Below are 23,722 nucleotides of genomic sequence, written 5' to 3' on the forward strand. Positions count from 1 at the left end.
AATACAAAAATCAGCCGGGTGTGGTGGCGGGTACCTGTAATCCCAGCTACTTGGAGATTGAGGCAGGGAGAATTGCTTGAACCTGGGAGGCAGAGGTTGCAGTGAGCTATCGAGCCACTGTACTCCAGCCTGGACGACAGAGCGAGACTCTGTCTCAAAAAAAAAAAAAAAAAAATCTTCACTAGGTTGAGTAGTGAAAATTTCTTTCCACTCATTTGCTGGTCATTTGAACCTGTGACTTGTCTTTATGTTCTTCACCTATTTTTCTATGCTAAGTTGGCATTACTTAGGTGTGCATTTTTCTTTTTCTTTTTTTTTTCTTTAATTGTGCAGTGGCGTGGTCTTGGCTCACTGCAACCTCTGTCACCCGGGTTCAAGCAATCTCATGCCTCAGCCTCCCAAGTAGCTAGGACTACAGGCACGTGCCCCCACATCCAACTAACTTTTTTGCATTTTTAGTAGAGACGGGGTTTCACCATGTCGGCCAGGCTGGTATGAAACTCCTAACCTCAAGTGATCTGCCCACCTTGGCCTCCCAAAGTGCTGGGATTACAGACAGGAGCCACTGCGCCCACGCTAGGTCTGCATTTTTCTTACACGTAAGTATGTTAACCCTTTCTCTCGCATATTGTACAGTACCCCTCCCCAACTTTCTCTTTTGATTTTTTTTTTTTTTTTTTTTTTTGAGATGGAATCTCACTCTGTTGCCTAGCCTGGAATGCAATGGCGCGATCTTGGCTTACTGCAACTTCTACCTCTGAGGTTCAAGCAATTATCCTTCCTCAGCCTCCTGAGTAGCTGGGATTACGGGCACCCGCCACCACGCCTGGCTCATTTTTGTATTATCAGTGGAGACAGGGTTTTATCATGTTGGCCAGGCTGGTCTCGAACTCCTGACCTGAGGTGATCTGTCCACCTCAGCCTCCCAAAGTGTTGGGATTACAGGTGTGAGCCACTCTGCCCAACTCTTTTGATATTTTATTTTTGTCCTTATCAAATTTATTTCCAGCACTGGAAAAATTAAGTTTTTTTAGGTTGAAGAGTACCTTGCACACAGTTGGCCTTCGAGGCATAAAAACATTATCAAGTTTTACTTAAAATCAGATTTTAAAAAAACTGAGGAGAACCACTTTTAAAGAAGAAATGGACTCATGTTCATGGTATCCTATATTCACATGGAGCAGTTAAAAGAAAACAAGTCTTCCATGAGATTTGAGTCCATAATAATAGCACATTATCAAAATACAAAGCCACCTGGACATTATAACACACTTCATATGCTATGTCTAAGATTAAAGCTGATTTTTATTAGTATTATTAAAGTATAGAAAGCTAATTTTAAATCAACAGTTAAAATTTTATAAAGAATTTACTTTGGGGGAAGGGGAAAACACAGTGATTAATTCAATGGCAAAACCAATACTAAAAATAAGCATTGCTTTATAACCCTTTTTTTTTTTTTTTTTTTTTTTTTTTTTTTTGAGACGGAGTCTCACTCTGTCACCCAGGCTGGAGTGCAGTGGCGCAATCTTGGCTCAATGCAAGCTCTGCCTCCCAGGTTCACGCCATTCTCCTGCCTCAGCCTCCTGAGTAGCTGGGACTACAGGCGCCCACCAGTACGCCCAGCTAATTTTTTGTATTTTTAGTAGAGACAGGGTTTCACTGTGTTAGCCAGGATGGTCTTGATCTCCTGACCTCCTGATACGCCCACCTCGGCTTCCCAAAGTGCTGGGATTACAGGCGTCAGCCACCGCGCCTGGCCAATAACCCATATTTTTAAAAAACTCCTTAGCAGTCAGTAAGTCACATAATTATTCACCTGTGTGAAAGGGGCTAAATTTCTAGGCAAGAAACTATTCTCTGTGATGAAAATACTGTTTGTGACACAGTAAATAACGCCAAAGAACTGCCCTTGCTTTTTTTTTTTTTTCTTTTCGCAGCTAAAATCCTAGCTGGGATATCCCACACTACTCCCTTTGGCTGTTAATTCTAGCCAGTGGTTCTACTGATAAGCCTGTTTAAGAGTTCAACTGTTTCTGTTTATAATTAAAAGAGCATACAGACAGACCAATACTAATTCACAGAGAGGTACTAGAAAGGTGTGCCAGAAAGAGAGAGCACTTTTGTTAAGAGCAGGTATTTCTCCACAATTACCAGCCTCAAGCCATTCTAGGCCACTAGCAGAATTTTCTTAGCTCAGAGGACAGACATGGGCTTGCTGCCCCTCAGAGCTGACGAAGCCATTCACTACTTTAAGTACTGCTGTGACTCTGGGCAACTTCCTTTTAGGTTGTCCAGTTGTGATTCTTCCTCATGTTGCTTAACTGCTCTTTGCTCCACACAGAACCCTTACATTACAGTCAAAGGATCTCAAAAGCATAGGTACTGTTAAAACTCAACTGTATTTAGAGGTCAAATCCAAATTAAATGGTAAGGTAACATGGCTCTTGAAGGATGAGATAACTCATTTTTCGAGGGAAAATTAGTATACTTTATAGTAAGGCAAGACAGAGCTAAGGAGTTGTGTGATCACACTAATGTAACAGGACAAGGACAATTAGGAGTAAATCTATCCCAGGAGCTATACCCAGATCATAAACGGGCAGCCATGGAGTCTTTAAAAATTACCCTGGAAGAACAGCATGAAATACTGTTGGTTTTGCCACCTTTACTTCTAGGGAGAAATGAGTGAGGCGGGACAGCCTATTAGTTTTTATTGCTGCTGCAACAAATCATCACAAATTTAACAGTTTAAACAATGCAAATTATCTTACAGTTCTGAAAAAGTCCAATGGGTTTTGCTGGGCTAAAATCAAGGTGTCAGTAGGGGCTCTGTTCCTTTCTGGAGGTTCTAGGAAAGAATCTGTTTCCTTGCCCTTTCTGGCTTCTAGGGTTCTTTGCCTCACAGCCCACTTCTTCCATCTTCAAAGCCAGCAACGTTGCATCTCTTTGCATCTCTTCCATATCGTCTTTCATAGCCTGTCTTACATTTTTAAGGATCCTTGTGATTACAATGTCCCACCCAGATAATCCAGGATAACTTCCATATCTTAAGGTCAGCTGATTAGCAATCTTAATTCCATCTTCAACCTTAACTCCCCCTTGCCACATAACCTAACATATTCACTGATTGCAGGATTAAGAGGTGGACTTCTTTGGGAAAAGGAAGGGGGGCATTATTCAGCCTACAGCAGACAGTGACTCCTCTCTCACCACGTTTCAAAACTGGCACGGATGCACTAAAAGTATTTGTGCTTGGGAGAATGGACATTCAATGTCCACTGGATTTCAGAATAGGGTGTATCTAACTCTACAAACTAGAGTTTAACTCCATAGCTTAAGGAGTTAAACTAGGGGTTCTTATCTTGGGGTCCATTAGCCACATACTTCACGGGGTAATCTATGAACTTGGATGGGAATAAAATTATTATAATTTCATTTTCATTAACCTTGAACTGAAATTTGGCATTTACATTAATCATAAAGATAGGCAACAAACCATAATAGTAATAGAAGTACCTGAGATTGTAACTGATATTAGATATTTTTATATGACATTATGGTTTTTATAGATCTCAAAGTCTCATTTACGCTCATCTATATTTAAGTTTGTTATTAATGTAAAATTGTTTTAATGTATTAAAACTGAATTTCAATATAATTGGTTTCCTTCATAATTTAATGTATTTTATTTTATACATTTAAAAACATTATTCTGGGGATGTGTCCACAGGCTTTACTAGCCTGCCAATTGGCCCGCAGCACAAAAAAGGTAAAGAACTTCTGAGATACAGAGTAGAGGGACTAATGAAAATGGAAAAGGGAGAGCTGGAAGGATGAGGAGAAAAGCATGAAGCTGACCACTGAGCTAGTTAAGGAAAATCATGAGCAAGGCCATTAGAGACCTCATGAGACCCCAAATTTAGCCTCAGACATTCTACTGAATTCTCTGGTTTAATTTCCCAACTAAACTTTTTGGGTCTCAACCTAACAAAACTTAGAAAGGGCCCAGAAAACTGCAGAAGAATCACAGTATTAATGGGTGGATTACCTTCTAAATTGAAAAAGCAAACCCAGTTCAAATCTGCTCTGAAAGCAGAATGAAGCTCCAGCTGTCCATGTGACGAAGCCAAAGAATAAGCCAGAAAAAGTTGAGCAACAGCTTTTCCTGGAGATGAGATACGTATGGCTACTTGCTCTAGTAACTATCAACTACTCATGATTTATTTATGTCAAAAGTTACTTGAGTGCTGAGAAGCTTGAGGACCAAGGAAGAGATACCAGATTTTTTTTTCTTTTCTTCAGTCCAACCTAATGAACTACAAATGGCCAAGCTGTCAGAGTGGCCTTACCACCTAAGTAAACGATGCGTTGGCAACCCCTTACAGAAACCAGAAGTCTGACGGCAACCCTTATTGTTTCTCTCATAAGCCCCAAACCCTAATTTTTTTTTTTTTTTTTGAGACAGAGTCTCACTATATCCCCCAGGCTGGAGTGCAGTGGTGCAACCTCCACTTCCCAGGTTCAAGCGATTCTCATGCCTCAGCCTCCTGAGTAGCTGGGATTACAGGCACGCGCCACCACACCGGCTAATTTTTGTATTTTTAGTAGAGACAGGGTTTCGCCATGTTAGCCAGGCTGGTCTCGAACTCCTGACCTCAGATGATGCACCCACCTCGGCCTCCCAAAGTGCTGGGATTATAGGCGTGAGCCACCGCACCCAGCCCCAAACCCTACTTTTAAATAATTTTTAAGTCAGGTTATTATTAGCCATCTTTTTTTTTTTTTTTTTTAAGATCAAGTCTTGCTCTGTTGCCCAGGCTGGAGTGCAGTGGTGCAATCTCGGCTCACTGCACCCTCTGCCTCCCGGGTTCAAGCAATTCTTCTGTCTCAGCCTCCCAAGTAGCTGAGATTACAGACATGCGTCGTCACACACAGCTAATTTTTGTATTTTTAGTAGAGATGGGGTTTCACTATGTTGGCCAGGCTGGTCTTGAACTCCCAACCTCAGGTGATCTACCTGCTTTGGCCTCCCAAAGTGCTGAGATCACAGACATGAGCCACAGCACCCGGCCTATTAGCCATCTTTAAAAGTCTTCTCCCTGGGCCAGGCGCGGTGGCTCATGCCTGTAATCCCAGCACTTTGGGAGGCTGAGGGAGGTGGATCACGAGGTCAGGAGATTGAGACCATCCTGGCTAACACGGTGAAACCCCATCTCTACTAACAATACAAAAAAATTAGCTGGGCGTGGTGGCGGGTGCCTGTAGTCCCAGCTACTTGGGAGGCTGAGGCAGGAGAATGGCGTGAACCCAGGATGCAGAGCTTGCAGTGAGCCAAAATTGTGCCACTGCACTCCAGCCTGGGCGACAGAGCAAGACTCCGTCTCAAAAAAAAAAAAAAAAAAAAATTCTTCTCCCTTCACTCCAAAACTTGTGTTTTATAATTACTTTTATTAGCTTTTCCTCCATAATTCTGAAAGCTAAGTTTACTGCTAGTACAACACAATGATCAAGAAATTAATGAGTTTATGTATTTCAGGGAAATCTAAACTTAGGAGAAGTAAAACTTTACTATGTGAGCTGAGCACTAAAATGAGTCTTTGCATATACCTATCACTTTTTTCAAGAATATATTTACCATAAGGTAGAATTTCAACTTCCGATCATTTGACCAGATGTGACCACTTGATGTAATGTTAACTCCAAAAACAAGTGTTTGAGGCAATATCCCTGTAGAAAACACTACACACTAGAATTTTTACCAATATTAGCTGTAAATGACTAAACTAGTAACTAAACAAACTAAGTGATACACCTTTGGTTAAAGATACTGTTATATAGATTCACTTTCAGAAGTCTGATTAAGACCAGAGAAGGGCTAATATCAAGAAACTTAATGAGGATGTGTTATATCTTTGGGAACAACCACCATGCGTTTCACAGAACAGAGAATTAAAGTATTAGCCAGATTAACCATCAATTTTCTTATGGCTTTTAATAAAACTACCAAACTCTATCCAGATCTAAAGAAGTTATCCTGTAAACACTCAAAGAGAAATAAACTGTTTATAGTTAACAATCTTTCCATAAAGCATAAATAAAAATACCAAGCCCAAACAGTTTTACAGGTGAGTACCACCAATTTTTAAGAAACAGATCATTCCAATTGTATAAACATTCTTGAAAGAATAGAAAAAGAAAGTACCATATAATCTTAATTCCCCAAACCATACAATTTTCATGAGAAAGAAACTACAGGTTTATCTTATGAACATAGATGTAAAAGAATATATAACAGCAATCCAAACCCAGCAATGTATAAGAAAAGACAATATATTAAAAATACAAAAAACAACAAATGCTGGCAAGGATATGGAGAAAGGGGAACACTCATACACTGTGGGTGGGAATGTGAAGTAGCACAGCCATTATGGAAAACAGTATGGAGACTACTAAAAGAACTAAAAATATAACTACCATAGCATCCAGCAACCCCACTACTAGGCATGTATCCAAAAGAAAGGAAATATATCAAAGTATATATATTTCTTCTGCATGCCCATGTTTATTCCAGCACACTATTCACAACAGTCAAGATATGGAATCAACCTAAGTGTCCATGAATGGATGAATGGATAAAGAATATGTGGTATAGGCCAGGCATGGTGGCTCACACCTGTAATCCCAACACTTTGGGAGGCCAAGGAGGACGCATCACTTGAGCCCAGAAGTTTGAGACCAGCCTGGGCAATGTGGCAAAACCCCGTCTCTACAAAAAATACAAAAATTAGCTGGGCATGGTGGCATGCACCTGCAGCCCCAGCCACTTGGGAGGCTATGGTGGGAGGATCACTGGAGCACAGGAGGTCAAGGCTGAAGTGGGCCATGATTGCGCCACTGCACTCCAGACTGGGAGACAGAGCAAGAACCTGTATCAAAAAAGAACGTGTGGTATATATACAAAATGGACTATTATTCAGGCATAAAAAAGAATAACTCCTGTTATTTAGAGCAACATGGATGGAACTGGAGGTCATTACGCTAAGTGAAAGAAGTCAGGCACAGAAAGACAAATGTCAAGCATTCTCACTCATCTGTGGGAGCCAAAAACATGGATCTCATGGAAGTAGAGGGTACAATAGTGATTCCCAGAAGCTGAGAAGGGAAGGCAGGGCAGGATGAGGAGAAGTTGGTTAATGGGTAGAAAAATACAGTTAGAAGGAATAAGTTCTAGTATTTGATAGTAGGAAGATTATAGTTAGCAATAATTTATCGTATATTTCAAAAGAGCTAGAAGAATTCTAATGTTCTCAACAAAAAGATAAATGTTTGAGGTGATGAATATCCCAAATTCCTTGATTTGGTCATTACATTTTGTATACAGGTATCAAAGTACTATGTGTATCCCAAAAACATGTACAACTATATCAATAAAAAATACAAAAAAGACAATATACCATAACCATGTTGAGTCCATTCCACTAAAGCAGCTCACCATATAACAGATTTAAGACAGAAACCCCATGACCAAGGGATGTCAAAAAATAATAAAAATTCAATAGATATTTTAAAATTCTTATCAAAACAGCAATAGAAGGAAACTTTTTAAAAAACTTGGTATCTACAAAAAATCTTTAACAAGCATCATTCTTTAAATTTTTTTTCTCTTTATGTTTAGTTGACAATTGTACATGTTTACGGGATTCTGAGTGATATTTCAATATATGCATACAATGTGCAATGATCAAATCAGGATAATTAGTATATCCAGCATCTCAAACATTTATCATTTCTTTGTGCTGTAAACATTCAAAATCCTCTCTTTTAGAAAGCTTTTTGGGCCGGGCGCGGTGGCTCACACTTGTAATCCCAGCACTTTGGGAGGCCGAGGCGGGCGGATCACGAGGTCAGGAGATCGAGACCATAGTGAAACCCCGTCTCTACTAAAAATACAAAAAAATTAGCCAGGCGTGGTGGCGGGCGCCAGTAGTACCAGCTACTCGGAGAGGCTGAGGCAGGAGAATGGCGTGAACCTGGGAGGCGGAGCTTGCAGTGAGCCGAGATCGGGCCACTGCACTCCAGCCTGGGTGACAGAGCAAGACTCCGTCTCAAAAAAAAAAAAAAAAAAAAGAAAGCTTTTTGAAAATATACAATAAATATAGTTAACCACATTCACTCTACAGTGCTGCAGAACAAGAGAGCTCATTCCTCCTATCTAGCTGTAATTTGGTATCTGTTACCAGAGGTTGGTTAGGATTCAAAATTAAACAGGTTTTAAAAAGCTGAGGTGGGACCATAAAATGGTTCAAGTACCATGGAAAGCAGTATGGAGGTTCTTCAAACAAACGAAAATAGAACACAAGATCCAGGAATCCCACTTCTGGATATATATCCAAAAGAATTAAAAGCAGGATTTTGAGGAGATGTTTGCACACTCATGTTGCACTCTCATGTTGCACACTCATCAGCACTATTTACAATCGCCAAGAGGAGAAAGCAAACCCAAATGTCCACTGGCAGATAAACAAAATGTGCTATATACATTCAATGCAATATTATTCAGCCTTAAAAAAGAAGAAAATCTTGTCACATGTTATAACATGGATGAACCTTGAGGACACTGTGCTAAGTAAAATAAGCCAGTCACAAAACAAATACTGTTTGACTCCGACTTATAGGAGGTATCAAAAATAGACAAATTGACAGAAACAAAGTTAGAATGGTGACTGATTACCAGGGACTGTGGGAGCTGTTTAATAAGTATAGAGTTTCAGATTTGCAAAATGAGGAAGTTTTGGATCTCTGTTTCACAACAATGTGAATGTACTTAGCGCCACTAAACTATACACTTAAAAATGATTAAGAGGGTAAATTTTGTTATGTGAATTTTACCCCAATTTTTTCAAAAAGAGTTTTCTTGGGCCAAGCGTGGTGACTCATCCCTATAATTCTAGCACTTTGGGAGGCCAAGGTGGGAGGATCACTTGAGCCCAGTAGTTAAGAGACCAGTCTGGGCAACATAGGGAGACCCCCATCTCTACAAAAAAATAAATAAATGAAAAATTAGTTCAGCATGGTGGCGCATGCTACTCAGGAGGCTGAGGTGAGAGGATCACTTAGCCCAAGAGGTAGAGGCTGCAGTGAGCCATGATTGTGCCACTGCACTCTAGCCTGGGAGACAGACAGAAACCTTGTATTTATTTATCAACAAACAAATAAAAAGCTTTTGCTTCCTCTTGCAAGATGTTATAGTGATCACAAATTTAGAAGTAGTTTCTGAAAAGACCACGTCCTTTCCTGCCTAAATGCTAATACATAACTTATATAACTCTCTAAACTATTTGTAGTTTTAAAGTAATGACTTCAAATTTATTTCAGTAATTTTTTTGAGTCTCTTTTTTTTTTGAGATGGAGTTTTGCTCTGTTAGCCAGGCTGGAGTGCCCTGGCACGATCTCGGCTCACTGCAACCTCCAACTCCCGGGTTCAAGCCAAGTGATTCTCTTGCCTCAGCGTCCCCAGCAGCTGGGATTACAGGCGCGTGCCACCACGCCTGGCTAATTTTTGTGTTTTTAGTAGAAACAGGGTTTCACCATGTTGGCCAGGCTGGTCTAGAACTCCTGACCTTGTGATCCGCCCGCCTCGGCCTGTCAAAATGCTGGGATTACAAGCATGAGCCACTGCGCCTGGCCAAGTCTCTCCCATTTAAGTAACTGGCTTACAGATTCTGAGATGCATGTCTAAGGCTGCTCTTTCAAGCATAAATTAAACCACATTTTAATTACTCAACTAACAAAGCCTCTTGGGCTGTAAAAGAGAGCAGATGGGATGATTAACAGCAGCAGTTGTTGTATCAATGCCCAGGAAATTACGGGCATACCATAAATTAGTTTTAACTTTACATGCCTCAACTTCAAAATTCTTCAATGCTCCTCTCTGTCTCCAACATGAAACAAAATAAAAGATGAAGATTAACTTAAATTAGTAAAATGCTATTGAAGTCGGTCGGGCATGGTGGCTCATGCCTGTAATCCCAGCACTTTGGGATGCCAAGGTGGGCAGATCCCTTGAGGTCAGGAGTTCCTGACCAGCCTGGCCAACATGGTAAAACCCCATCTCTACTAAAAATACAAAAATTGGCCAGGCATGGTAGTACATGCCTGTAATCCCAGCTACTCAGGAGGCTGAGGCAGGAGAATCGCTTGAACCCAAGAGGCAGAGGCTGCAGTGAGCTGAGATTGTGCCACTGCACTCCAGCCTGAACAAAAAGAGTGAGACTACGTCTCAAAAAATTGAAGTCGTTAAGTGTCTATTTGATGGCTTTTAGCTAATCAAATAAATATTATTAGTTTTGTTGTTGTTTTGAGATGGGGTTTCACTTTTTCGCCCAGGCCAGAGTACAGCGGTGCAATCCCGGCTCACTACAGCCTCAAGCTCCTGGGCTCAAGTGATCCTCCCACCTCAGTTTTACAAGTATGTGGGACTACAGGCTTATGCCACCATGCCAGGCTAATAATAGTTTTGACTTTGATCAACTGTATTACCCATTTTTAAGGTTAACTTTTCTAATCCATTATTACATTTTGTTGGTTTTTTTTAGAGTAATTCCAGTTTATTACAAAATGCTCACGAACAAATACAGCTCATGCCCTCAAAAAGTAAGCACTCTTTAAATGTTTATTATGGAGGGAACTCTTCTAAGCACTTTACAGGCATTTTAATTTAATCTTCACAATAGTGGTGGAGGTAAATACTAGTATTATTCACTTTTTACAGGTGAGGAAACTGTAGAGAGTAATTAAGTACCATGTCCAGGGATAAGTTAGCCAGCCATAGAGCCTAGATTTAAATCAGACTTCAAAGCCCACACTCTTAATTACTTAATTCTTCAATGTTGTTCTTTAAAATACCACAAGTGCTGCAATCCTCTATCTTCTTTGGCTCACAACTAAAGCATTTATTGGATTATAATTTGTTCTTTATGGCTGTTTAACAAGACAGTTAAACTAGAGAGCTATCTTGGGGTCTTGGCAACCTGAAGATTAACATCAGGATGGGCAGCTTGAAAAGTGGCTTATAGGTGGCATTTTAGTTTCCTTAGCAACTCAATTTTCCTAGATCATATCTAAATAAAAATAATTATGCTTTCTGCGGTAGAACAAGGTCATTCTGACCTCCTCACCTCCCTTTTAGCTGGAAATTAGGCAAAGGATTTTTACAGTCTTACGAAAAAGAGGTATTGATAACTCCAAAAAGTATGGTAAGATGAATCAAACTGAAGCCTCCCACATTTCTTTTTTAAATTTCTACTTTTTTTTTTTTTTGAGAGAGAGAGTCTTGCTCTGTCACCTAGGCTGGAGCACAGTGGCACAATCTCGGCTCACTGCAACCTCTGCCTCCCGGGTTCAAGTGATTCTTGTGTCTCAGCCTCCCTAGCTGGGATTACAGGCACGTGCCACCATGCCCGGATAATTTTTGTATTTTTAGTAGAGATGGGGTTTTGCCATGTTGGCCAGCCTGGTCTCCAACTCCTGGCCTCAAGTGATTCTCCTGCCTTGGCCTCCCCAAGTGCTGGGATTACAGGCGTGAGCCATGGCACTCAGTCACTGCTTTAGGTAACTCTAGAAAATAACTCCTCACCCTTCCAGGTTCCTTTTTGGAAAATAAATCAACATTTGCCTATGTGACCAATCACTTTCAGTGTCAGTTTCTGTTTTCATATTCTCAGTCTGCATATCATTCCAGCAGTTACCAACAGTAGCTGTCTTCCATGACTTATAGAAGAATTACTAAAGGAACAGACTAAATATTAATTTTAAATAACATACAGAAAGACTAAATTAGAGGCAAGAATTATTATTTCTCAGGCATGCACCTGCAATCCCAGCTAGGAAGGGAGGATCCATTGACCCCAGAAGTTCAAGACAAGCCTGGGCAATACAGGGAGACTATGTCTCTAAAAACAAACAAAAATTGTTTCCTGTTTTATGACAGTCACAAAGACTTATTATTTCTCAGAATAATAGACTTCATTTGACAGTTTTAGTTGTTATATTAGAATTATCAAGCACCTTATGAGCTGAGATTATGGACTCAATTTCTGAATACACGACAGGGAAAATCTGACATAAATGAGGAAAGTCTCAAACTTTTTCAGACCACATGTTGCATAAAGAATTTATAGCTGTTTTATTTAGTTAGTTACACACTGAGTAGCTACTATGAAGAGAAGCATTATACCAAACAGACAAATTCACAGACCCAGCATTGAATTTTACAGCCTGGAACAACCCATACCAAGTGGTATGAGTAAATATTCTCATAAAACAGCCCAAAACATCTCTACTGGTTCCATAACTGATTACTGATTTCCACATTACAAAGATTAGTTTTTTCTAATACCTAACTCTTATTAGAGACCCGGATTATTCATTACTGAGGCAGGAGAATAGGGTCTGGAGGCAGGGAACTTAAGGGCAATTCATGCTGAATCAAGGAAAAACACCACGGTTTGGGGGCAGGGAATCTGAGGTCAATTTACGTTAACTTTCTAAAAGAGAAAACACCAAGGTCTGGGGGCAAGGAAGCTAAAGCCAATTCGTGCTGACTTCCCAAAAGGAACCCCCTGGGTTTGGGGGTAGGGAACCTAAGGCCAATTAAGGCCAACTTCCTAAAGCTAAACCAAAAGGAAAAAACCCATCTCCCCACGCCTGAGTGGCAAAGGATCAAAGGCTAATATCCCTGCAACCCTCTCCTTCCACCACGTCTCACATGGAAAGGGGGAGTGCCTTAGACTGGCCGCAGGCCAAGCAGGGACCATCCGTTCATCTGTACAGGACGGCAATTCACCTTGGCCTTTAATTAGCCACACACCAAATCCTTCACCCAGATAAGGGGTAACCCATAGGAACCATAAAAGGAGCACTTAAAACCCAGAAAACTTTGTAAGTGGGCTCTTGAGCCCCTTGCTCCGGCCCACTCACACCCTGTGGGGTGCTTTCTCGCTTTAATAAATTCCTGCTTTCGCTGCTTCGTTTGTGTTTCATTCCTTTGTTATTTTGTGCGTTTTGTCCAATTATTTGTTCAAAATGCCAAGAACCTCGACAACTTACACTCAAGGGCCTCCTACCGGTAACATTACGGGAAACACCATTTCCTCCTCACATTTCAGATTTGCTCCCAGTGAGGTACTTGGGCACTTGAACTCAACCCTTTAAAAAGGAGAAAGCTTTCTCATCTATGTAGTGATTTATCTGGCACTGCCTTCTCTCCACCAGCCTCTGGCCTGATTTTCCTAGAGATCAGAAGAATCAACATAACTTTTGTAAACTAAGATCCAGAAAGGGCCTTTGGTTATTATCGGTAAATGCTGGGCTAAAGAAAGAACTGGTGGGCGGGTCACCACCCCAGGCTACTCCACATAACGCTATTCATCTTAGAAGCAGTAAGACGGGGGAAAGGTCTGCATCCCATTCGCTTATTCGGTCCTACTGAATCTGCCTTGGCAGGACACGACCTGCAAAATAACCCCGTGGATCCGTGGAGTGTCACCACACTGCAGGGTCAAAGGACGGCGTCGGCGGTTCTCGGCTGTTAGGGACCTAGCCGACGAAGGCACCACAACCCTCATTCTTTACTCTTCCCGCCTGAGGGCCGGGAAGCCAAGCCCTACCGCTCTGAGCACATCCAGGGTCCCCGGGCCCGGACTGCTGACACCGAGGCAAGGTCTCACCGGGCCCACTCTGCCCAACCTCCCCGATTCTCGCTTAGCCTCTTTCCCTTTCGGGGTGCCCTCCTGCCTGCTACCCCGAGGGGTGCAAACTCACGACCACCGCGGCGCCGGTGAAAATGTCCTCCCCCTCGGTGTCGCTGTCCCCAGCCTCGGGTTCTGAACCCCCGGCCGCCCCCTCGGACTCCGGCTCCAGGCCGGGGAAGGGCGGAGGGAGTCTCTCCGAAGCGCTACAGCCACCACCACCCGACGCCATCTTCCTCCACCCGCGGCGGAAGCCGCAACAACAACTTTATCGAGAGATAGCGCCGTGAGCAAAGCGATCCAACGGTGCGAGGAGTGGGAGGGCCGCAAGGGACCCCGTGGGATCCGAGGGGCGGAGGCGTAGGGGCGGGGCCTAGGGGCTGGGGGCGGGGCGGCACCCGGCCAGCTGAGGCTGCCCAGCAAATCCGAGGCCTGGTTCGCGATGCTGAGATATTAACGAGTGGGGCCAAAGGGGCAGAAAAGTAGGAGTTAGGGGCTGCTCAGGTTGCTAGGGCCCTTTGTGCTCTGGATAGCTTTATCCAACAGGCTTCTAAGAGTTTCGTCTGAATGAAGGAGTGTGACTAAAATGTTTGAAAACCTCTACATGCCATCTACCCATGCCAAGCACAATGCCCTCACAGAGAGTCAATACATATTTCGATTGAGGTGTCTGAACAAGACTAGAAGAAAGCTTCACCACTTATTCCTTGAGCAACATTCGGTTAATTCATTAAGAAATATAGATATTGAGCATCTACTGTATGCCTGGCACCTTGCTGTGAATTTCAGATACAGAAATCAGGTATTTAATCGACAGTTTAACATGTTCAATGCTATGGTGTCCTGTGGGAGCACAGGGAAAGAGATAATCAATTCTGCTTGGAGAAGTCAGGAGGCCTCACAGAGGAAGTGAGACCTCAGTGTCCTAGATTTGGCTGGAAAAATGTTAGGATTATCCTCTCAGTTGCTATGGAGTAAGTGGAGTGGAATAGACGGCAGGGAAATTATTGAGCCCTGACCAAAATTTCCCTGGGACCTAAGCAATTCATTGTCTGGTGATCCTAAGGCCTACATTAACTAGACAAACAGGACTGGAGTTTAAAGATAAATGGGCATGTTAGCATGGGACAATTCTGCAAGATAATCCTATCTTCTCAATAGAGAGGGCATTTGTCACCAACTTTGACAAGAGGTTTAGTTTGGTTGTAACTGCAAATTCAGGGATGGACTCTCTCACAGGTCATGTGAGCTGTTTGAAGGCAGGGGCAGCGTTTTATCTTTGTATCTTCCATGCCTATGGATCACCTATGGCAAATTAGTACCTATAAATTTGATCGGAGGGATGGACGGATAAAATAAAATCGATTTTATTACTGACATCCATCACACCCACGAACACCAGAGGGCTTAAGATACACTTTTTTATTTTTATTTTTTGAGAGAAGTCTTGCTCTTCTCCCCCAGGCTTCAGTGCAATGGCTCGATCTCGGTTCACTGCAACCTCTGCCTCCCGGGTTCAAACGATTCTCCTGCCTCTGCCTCCCAAGTAGCTGGGATTAAGGCCCCTGCCACCACGCCCGGCTAATTTTTGTATTTTTTTAGTAGAGACGGGGTTTGCCCATGTTGGCCAGGCTGGTCTCGAACACCTGACCTCAGGTGATCCGCCCGCCTCGGCCTCCCCAAGTGCTGGGATTACAGGCGTGAGCCATCGCGCCCGGCCAAGATACACTTTTAAGGATGACGATCTCCATTATATCACCACTGTACACATTAGACATGGGAAAACTTATGTTCTAAGTTGTCTTTGGAGGCCATTAGCAGAAATATTCTTTCAAAGGAGGGAAGCTGTGCTGGACTGAGTCTCTTAGGAGACGAGAAAGCCAAAAAGCCTTCCCCATGCCATGCCTGACTACCTTACTGGCTTCTCATGACATCCCTTTTCACAGCAACTGAAACCCACTTCCTGTCCGATCAGGAAGTAAGAAAGACTGGCTGTTAGCGGCTCCCGCGGAGAAATAACTGTAAAGAGTCTCCGTGATGGAAACCTCCTCCAGCACTAGAACTCAAGATCTGCTTTCCCCTACCTCTTCGGGATTCATCTTTAACTTATCACGGATACTGAGTGAGTCAGTCGCTGTTAACAGACCGTTACATCCACTTCTACCGGGCGGACACTACAAGTCCCAGAATACAATTCGCTGCCTTCCGAAGAAAATAGTTCACGCATCCCAGCATGCCATGCGCTGACGAGCCGCGAAGATTGTTTTTGTCCCGCCGAAATCGAGCAAAGCACGCCGGAACTTGTAGTCCTTGAGTCCTCTTCCCCAGGTCCTTCGAGCTACTCCGTCCGGCCCTGCCTGTTCTCTGCTCTCCTGAACCTTTAGGCTCGTCTCGGCCCATTTGAAGACCAGGAAGTTGATCAATCCCGAGGCTGCTGAGAGACGGTGGCGCGATTGGGACAGTCGCCAGGGATGGCTGAGCGTGAAGATGCAGCGGGTGTCCGGGCTGCTCTCCTGGACGCTGAGCAGAGTCCTGTGGCTCTCCGGCCTCTCTGAGCCAGGAGCTGCCCGGCAGCCCCGTATCATGGAAGAGAAAGCGCTAGAGGTTTATGGTAATTAATTTTACCCAGCACAGCATTTGGCGTTATAGGTGCAGGCCGGAGCTGAGGGGTGCGGGGATGATGGCCTCACCTGAGGGCTGGGAGGGGAGACCTGGCTTTTTTTTGCCAGATCTTGTCCAGGGCGTAGCAGGCGCTTTCTTCGGGGTCCTAAGTCACGTGGGGGTGTGAGTCTTTCTGGGAACTGGGCTCTTCGTAAACCTGGGGCAAGCCGACCCCGGAGGTCTTAAAAGCTTTATTCTCCACGCGTGGCCTACGTCTTAGTGACCATTCCAAGACTTGTGGGAAGAGCACAAGTCTAGGGTGCCTGGTTAGGAAGCAAAGCTGGCCTGATTGCACTACTAGAGCCTCGTTCTCTAGCTCCTGGACACGCACTCTTGCTACCGCTGAGGGCGCTTGTGGGTGACAGTCGAGTTGGGGACTGGCCCAAGGTCACAGTCACTCTATCCAGCAAAGTCAGCAGAGGTCCCCGAAAGAAGAGAACGAGATTGGCTTCTTGTAGCGAAGCCTTGTGTACACACACGTGCGCGCACACACACATACTCTTCCATGTTGCATATTAAATATTTTCTGTTTAACCCTTGGGGCCATCTTTGTTGTACAAATGAGGAAACAAAGGCTTAAAGAACTACCTGTAGGTCACACTGCCAGTAAGGAACACAGCCAAAAAGCAAAGGCTGTGCCTACTGGTTCTAACCGTAATGCACTTTCCACCACTTCACAATTGCCTTACAACTTTTTTTAATTATGTTGTATTGTTTTTGAAAACCGAAAAGACTGGATATGATATTGAGAGATCTAACCATAGAATAGAAACATAATTCAAGTACGGATTATAGGCTAGTAGAAGGAAGCTAGGGTTAGGAAATACTTTGGGAGCTCATCTGGTTGACCTCTCTTACTAGAGGCAGGACTTACCTAATCAGCCCCCAGGCAGATGATAATTATGAGTGAAATGAACTCCACAAAGCAGACCACATCCCTGTCCTGCCAGATCTCTGTCCACATAATCTAGGGATGGTAGGGCTCTGGAGATACAACTTTGGAAGAGAGTGACTCTAGTCTTCAAACTGATATTGAAGGAAACCCATATATGCAAAAATAGAGTATGTAATAGAAGGCCGTAGACTGAATAAGAGATACAGAAATTCAGAGAAGGGGAGATACTAGTCTCCGACTGAGGGTATCTGGAAAGACTTTGAAATAAAGAGAAGGAGCCACTTGAGTTGGGCCTCAAAGAATAATTAGGATCTAGATATGTAGAGGGTCAGAGGGCATACTAAGAAGAAACTTAAAAGTATGGAGGTAAGAAGATAGGAAATGACAGATGGGGCTATAGGATAGGGTTTGTGGTTAAAGGTGGAGATGTGGTTGAACATTGTTCTAGGTAGTGGGATGCAATTGGATACTGAAGGTTTTAAATATAAATGAATTTTAATAGTGCAGGGCTGTGGAAGAATGTTAGTGTGGGGAGTAATATGCGGAGAACTTTCTTTTAATTTTTTTTTTTTTTGAGAAAGGGTCTCACTCTGGTAATCAGGCTGGAGTGCAGTGGCGCAATCACTGCTCGCTGCAGCCTCCACCTCCAGGGCTCAAGTCATCTCCCACCTCAGCCTCCTGACTGACTAGGACTATAGGCATGCACCACCATGCCCAGCTAATTTTTGTATTTTTTTGTAGAGATGAGGTTTTGCTATGTTACCCAGGCTGGTCTTGGACTCCTGAGCTCAAGTGATCTGCCTGTCTCGGCCTCCCAAAGGCTGGCATTACAGGCATGAGCCACCACACCCGGCCCTTCTTTCTTTTTAAAGAAGTAAAGCCAAACCTCTCAAATGTAGAAACTAGAAAACTAGAGAAATTTAATAAGGATGATATTTAATTTTAAGGTTTAGTAGCATATAAAGAATATAATACAATTAAATGAGCCTTATGGGGAGAAAGCCTAGTATGAGAGGCAGAAAATTCCTTTTCAGAAAACTCTGTTTCCCTAAGTCCCATGATAACAGCTCTGTGAAAGAGAAGCTTTATCCACTTTCTTGCCTATGTTTTCCAATTCTGTTCCTTTTTTTTTTTTTTTTTTTTTTAAGACAGAGTCTCTTCTGTCACCCAGGCTGGAGTGCAGTGACACAATTTTGGCCCACTGCAGCCTCAGCCTCCTGGGTTCAAGTGATTCTCCTACCTCAGCCTCCTGAGTAGCTGTGATTACAGGCACATGCCGCCACACCCAGCTCATTTTTATATTTTTAGTAGAGACGGGTTTTTGCCATGTTGGCCAGGCTGGTCTTGAACTCCAGAACTCAGGTGAGTAATCCACTTGCCTCAGCCTCCCAAAGTGCTAGGATTACAGGCATGAATCATCATGCTTGGCAGAATTCTGTTTCTAATCAAGTGACAAGCCCAGGAGCAAATTAAAGAGAAAATAGAATTTGTTCTTGTTTTTCCCAGTTGCATTTCTGATTACATATAATTTGTGTGATAAAGAATAGAACAAAACTTCAGATTTGAGAACCTCAAGCACATTCTATGTAAAATTCTGCTTCTTTCCTTTCTACCTCACCATTTCTCCTCATTGTTCTCCTTTCCTTCATCTCTTTCTCCAGCCTCAGAGTAAGAAAGAAATCTTGTCTTCTCCAAGGCCAACCGAGACTTCTAAATATTTGATTCCAGTCCCTTCTGCTTATTTTACCAGTCTCCCCTCCTCCTCACTTATATTTTCAATTTCTCTTCTCAAAGTTGCCCTTCTCCTTGTCATTGTTCTAGCTTCCTTATAAAGTCACTGTCCTTTTCCTGTCCCTCCCTTCCCAGCTAAGGCCCTAGGAAGACATTTTCTTTTTTTTTTTTTTTTTTTTTTTTTGATACGGAGTCTCGCTCTGTCGCCCAGGCTGGAGTGCAGTGGCGCAGTCTCGGCTCACTGCAAGCTCCGCCTCCCAGGTTCACGCCATTCTCCTGCCTCAGCCTCTCCGAGTAGCTGGGACTACAGGCGCCCGCCACCACGCCCGGCTAATTTTTTGTATTTTTAGTAGAGATGGGGTTTCACTGTGGTCTCGATCTCCTGACCTCGTGATCCGCCCGCCTCGGCCTCCCAAAGTGCTGGGATTACAAGCGTGAGCCACCGCGCCTGGCCGGAAGACATTTTCAGTTCCTACTTGCTTCCCCTTTTGCAAGCTGGCTTCAGCCCACCCCCTCTCTACTGAAACTGCTTTCTTACAGCTGACTGGGGTGACAAATGAAAGACTTGTTTTAGCTCTCATGAGCCTGAATTTTTCTGCAGCATTTAATGTTATTGACCATCCCTCTCTTCCCTTCTCTAGTTCTTTTTGCTTTTATTTCTCATTCTGATCCCTAAGTTAGGTGCTTCGCATGGATCTTTTGGGTCTCTTTTTTCTTTATACCACTGATTCTCTTACTGGGTTGTACCTAAGAACAACCTGAGAAATTTTTAAAACTCAAAGGCCAGCAAACCAATTAAATCAGAGTCTCTGGAATTGTGGCCCAGGCATCAGTTTTTTTTGTTTGTTTGTTTTTGTTTTTGAGACGGCGTTTTTGCTCTGTTGCCCAGGTTGGAGTGCAATGGCAGGATCTCGGCTCACTGCAACCTCTGCCTTCTGCTTTCAAGTGATTCTCCTGCCTCAGTCTCATAAGTAGCTGGGATTACAGGTGCCCGGCACCACGCCTGGGTCATTTTTGTATTTTTAGTAGAGACGAGGTTTTACCGTGTTCACAAGGCTGGTCTCGAACTCTTGACCTCAGGTGATCCACCCGCCTCAGCCTCCCAAAGTGCTAGGATTATAGGCCTGAGCCACTGCGCTCAGCCTTGTTGTTTGTTTTGAAACATTCTTGGTAATTCCAATGTTCAGCCAAGGTTCTACTTATTCTTTGTGAATCCTGTGGGTTTGACAACCACTCTAGCTTTGGTGCTGTTTTAAACCCTGTGCTACAGTTCACCGCTTGCTAGAAAACTCCACTGGATAACCGCTTCAGCACCTCAAAATCATTCTGTGTGAAATTGAACTCATTTGCCCTATGCCCCACCCAAATTTCTTCCTTGTTCTGTTTCTTTTAGTTCTGCCAGTGTTGTCCTAGATACTATTTTGGGCCTGGTGTTTTTAGCTGGTATCGTTGGTTCTGCTTTTTAGTCTGAGTCTAGCAGCTGATGATGAGTTTACCAGCTGACAGCACAGTGTTGTGCATGTCACTTGTCTCAAACGTCTTGAGGACTTGCTATTGCCGGTAGCTGGCTGTAAAAGACACTTGATGGTCAGACCCAAATCTCATACTCTAAAACACCTTTCACTTATGCCTGCTTCCAGGCAAACTAGGGCTCTTCTTCTTTACTTTCCTTTCCTTCACTTTTTTTTTTCTTTGAGACAGGGTCTCACTTTGTTGCCCAGGCTAGAGTGCAGTGACACGATCTCCGCTGTCACTGCAACCTCTGCCTCCTAGGCTCAAGCGATCCTCCTGAGTGGCTGGGACCACAGGCCTGCACCACCACACCCGGCTAATTTTTGTGTGTATTTTTTTTTTTTTTTTTTTTTTTTTTTGAGACGGAGTCTCGCTCTGTCGCCCAGGCTGGAGTGCAGTGGCGCAATCTCGGCTCACTGCAAGCTCCCCCTCCCGGGTTCACGCCATTCTCCTGCCTCAGCCTCTCCGAGTAGCTGGGACTACAGGCGCCCGCCACCACGCCCGGCTAATTTTTTCTATTTTTTAGTAGAGACGGGGTTTCACCATGGTCTCGATCTCCTGACCTCATGATCCGCCCGCCTCGGCCTCCCAAAGTGCTGGGATTACAAGCGTGAGCCACCGCGCCCGGCCTGTGTGTATTTTTTGTAGAGACGGGGGTCTCACTATGTTGCCAAGGCTGGTCTCGAACTTCTGAGCTCAAGTGATCCTCTCGCCTTTGCCTCTCAAAGTGTTTGGTTTATAGGTGTGAACCACCATGCCCAGCTACTTTCCTTTACTTTAAATGTCAAATATTGAAATGTTACCTATTTTTCAAGGCTTGATTCAGATTCCACTCCTATAAAGCCTGATACCACATTCTTTCAAGCTGAAAGTTATTTCTTCCTCTTGAGCTTCCATGACACTGTTTCCATTCTTACTATATTTTCTCTGCAGTGTCCGATTAGAGAAACTAGATATGGTCTTATAATAATCCAAGAAAACAGTTTTCTCAAGAGGAAACCAGTAGTGAAAATTTCTGTCAGAAACCTGGGAGTTGCTGTAGCATTTGCTTAAACGTAAGAGAAGTCAGTGCTTAAATCAGGCCTGGCAAAATCATCTTTATTTAGAATAGTCATGTTTTAATAGAATATCTTATCTCTGATGATTCTTTAGATTTGATTAGAACTATCCGGGACCCAGAAAAGCCCAATACTTTAGAAGAACTGGAAGTGGTCTCGGAAAGTTGTGTGGAAGTTCAGGAGATAAATGAAGAAGAATATCTGGTTATTATCAGGTTCACACCAACAGTACCTCATTGCTCTCTGGCGACTCTTATTGGTAAGTTTTTATGTACATACATGTATATTTATATAAATTCTAAATTATTCTTGCTGATATTGACCCATAATAACAGTTTGCATCATTGTTGAAAAACCATACAGTGTATGTATTACACTTTGTGGTTTACAGAGTATGTTCGTGTATTCATCTTCTGTAGTCCTCACAATTAGCTTGTTGAGTTAAAATATTATTATCTTCATTTTGCAGATAAGGAACCTGAAGCTCAGAGAGTTTAAGTGACTTGCACAGAATCAGGTAGCCAGGAAATGGTGAAACTAAGGCTCATACCCAGGTCTCCTGACTCCAAATCTGCTTCTCCTTTAGTTATGTCAGGCTGCCCCTCCCAGGTATACATGCCCACAATTAATGGAGAGTGCATGTGGGCCAGTGCTTTTCCTCAGTTCTGGAGGTTGGAGTGGGTGGTGTCAGACTAGCATTGCTTCCATCACCATCTCCTTTCAGTGACTCTTCTGGCTTCTACATAGCATGGGTAGAAGTCCTGGTAGGAGGTTGGATTCCCAGTATTTTGGATTTGTTAGCAGGTACAATAAATGTCTTTGAACATATGCTTTGTTATAAAGGGATTTTATTTCAAACCAAATGTTCATGAGTAGGGGATTGATTAAATAATCATTGATGGTGAATATAAACAGTGGAATACTATGCAGCTATAAAAAAGAATGAAGAAGCTCTGCATGTACTGATATGGAGAGATCTCTATGGCACACTGTTAAGAAATAAAAGCAAGTATCATTTTGCTATCATTTGTGTAAAAAAAGCAAAAATATACATTTGTATTTGATTGCATATGCCTGAATAATATTAATACATAAATGAATAGCTATAAGGGTGTTAGCGGTTAATAGTGGTGGTGGGAGCTGGGCAGATGGGAGAAAGGGTGGGAGGGGGACTTTATACCTTTTTTATGTTTTTACATTTTCGAACCATGGGACTATCTCACCTATTAAAAAGCAACAAGTTTATAAAAAAGATTGAAAAGGTCGCTATTTCATTATTATTTCCACTATTGTGATTTCTGTCTTTTCTCACTGGTTGACCTGGGTTCCCTCTATTAGTGGTTTCCACCATATAGGCCACATCTTGAGGGACTGGAGGTCTGTGAATCCATAGGTATTATTGTGGTTATTAAAATCCCATTGCTGACTGGGCATGGTGGCTCACACCTATAATCCCAGCACTTTGGGAGGCCGAGGTGGGTAGATCACTTGAGGTCAGGAGTTTGAGACCAGCCTGACCAACATGGTGAAACCCCATCTCTACTAAAAAAAAATACAAAATTAGGCCGGGCGCGGTGGCTCACGCCTGTAATCCCAGCACTTTGGGTGGCGGATCACGAGGTCAGGAGATGGAGACCATCCTGGGTAACATGGTGAAACCCTGTCTCTATTAAAACTACAAAAAATTAGCCAGCATGGTGGCGGGTGCCTGTAGTCCCAGCTACTCGGGAGGCTGAGGCAGGAGAATGGCGTGAACCCGGGAAGTGGAGTTTGCAGTGAGCCGAGATTGCACTACTGCACTCCAGCCTGGGCGTCAGAGTGAGACTCTATCTCCAAAAAAAAAAAGCAAAATTAGCCAGGCATGGTGGCACACACCTGTAATCCCAGCTACTTGAGAGGCTGAGGCAGGAGAATCTCTTGAACCTGGGAGGCAGAGGTTGCAGTGAGCTGAGATCATACCATTGTACACCAACCTGGGCAACAAGAGGAAAAAGTTCATCTTAAAAAAAAAAAAAAAATTTTTCCATTGGCATGGTGGCTCACGCCTGTAATCCCAGCACTTTGGGAAGCCAAGGCAGTGGATCACTTGAGGTCAGAAGTTCAAGACCAGCCCG

The 23,722-nt window shown here is 43.3% G+C and overlaps 2 protein-coding genes across 17 annotated transcripts in view; one reads left to right on the forward strand and one right to left on the reverse strand.

The window, feature by feature from the left end:
• The window catches only part of SNX1 (sorting nexin 1), a 46,866-nt gene extending 30,929 nt beyond the window's left edge, over nucleotides 1-15,937 (reverse strand). For 2 of the 5 annotated variants that reach the window (XM_055278189.2, XM_055278193.2), the window contains exon 1: nucleotides 13,825-14,017. In XM_055278189.2, the coding sequence (XP_055134164.1) occupies nucleotides 13,825-13,983 (159 nt within the window). In that variant the 5' untranslated portion in view covers nucleotides 13,984-14,017. Of the gene's footprint in view, nucleotides 1-13,824; nucleotides 14,120-15,835 lie in introns of those variants that run through there. The other 3 variants (XM_063638918.1, XM_063638919.1, XM_055278190.2) reach the window with 3 other exon arrangements.
• A 290-nt stretch (nucleotides 15,938-16,227) lies between these two features.
• Nucleotides 16,228-23,722, forward strand: part of CIAO2A (cytosolic iron-sulfur assembly component 2A) — a 32,433-nt gene continuing 24,938 nt past the window's right edge. For all 12 annotated transcript variants that reach the window (XR_010120705.1, XR_010120706.1, XR_008657690.2 and 9 more), the window contains exons 1-2: nucleotides 16,228-16,362; nucleotides 21,703-21,867. Coding sequence is in view for 4 of the 12 variants with exons in the window: in XM_055278196.2 (XP_055134171.1) it covers nucleotides 16,239-16,362; nucleotides 21,703-21,867 (289 nt within the window). In the remaining 8 variants the exon portion in view is untranslated. The remainder of the gene's footprint in view (nucleotides 16,363-21,702; nucleotides 21,868-23,722) is intronic.

The sequence above is a fragment of the Symphalangus syndactylus genome, chromosome 5 (genome assembly GCF_028878055.3).
Source record: "Symphalangus syndactylus isolate Jambi chromosome 5, NHGRI_mSymSyn1-v2.1_pri, whole genome shotgun sequence".
NCBI classification, from domain to species: domain Eukaryota; kingdom Metazoa; phylum Chordata; class Mammalia; order Primates; family Hylobatidae; genus Symphalangus; species Symphalangus syndactylus.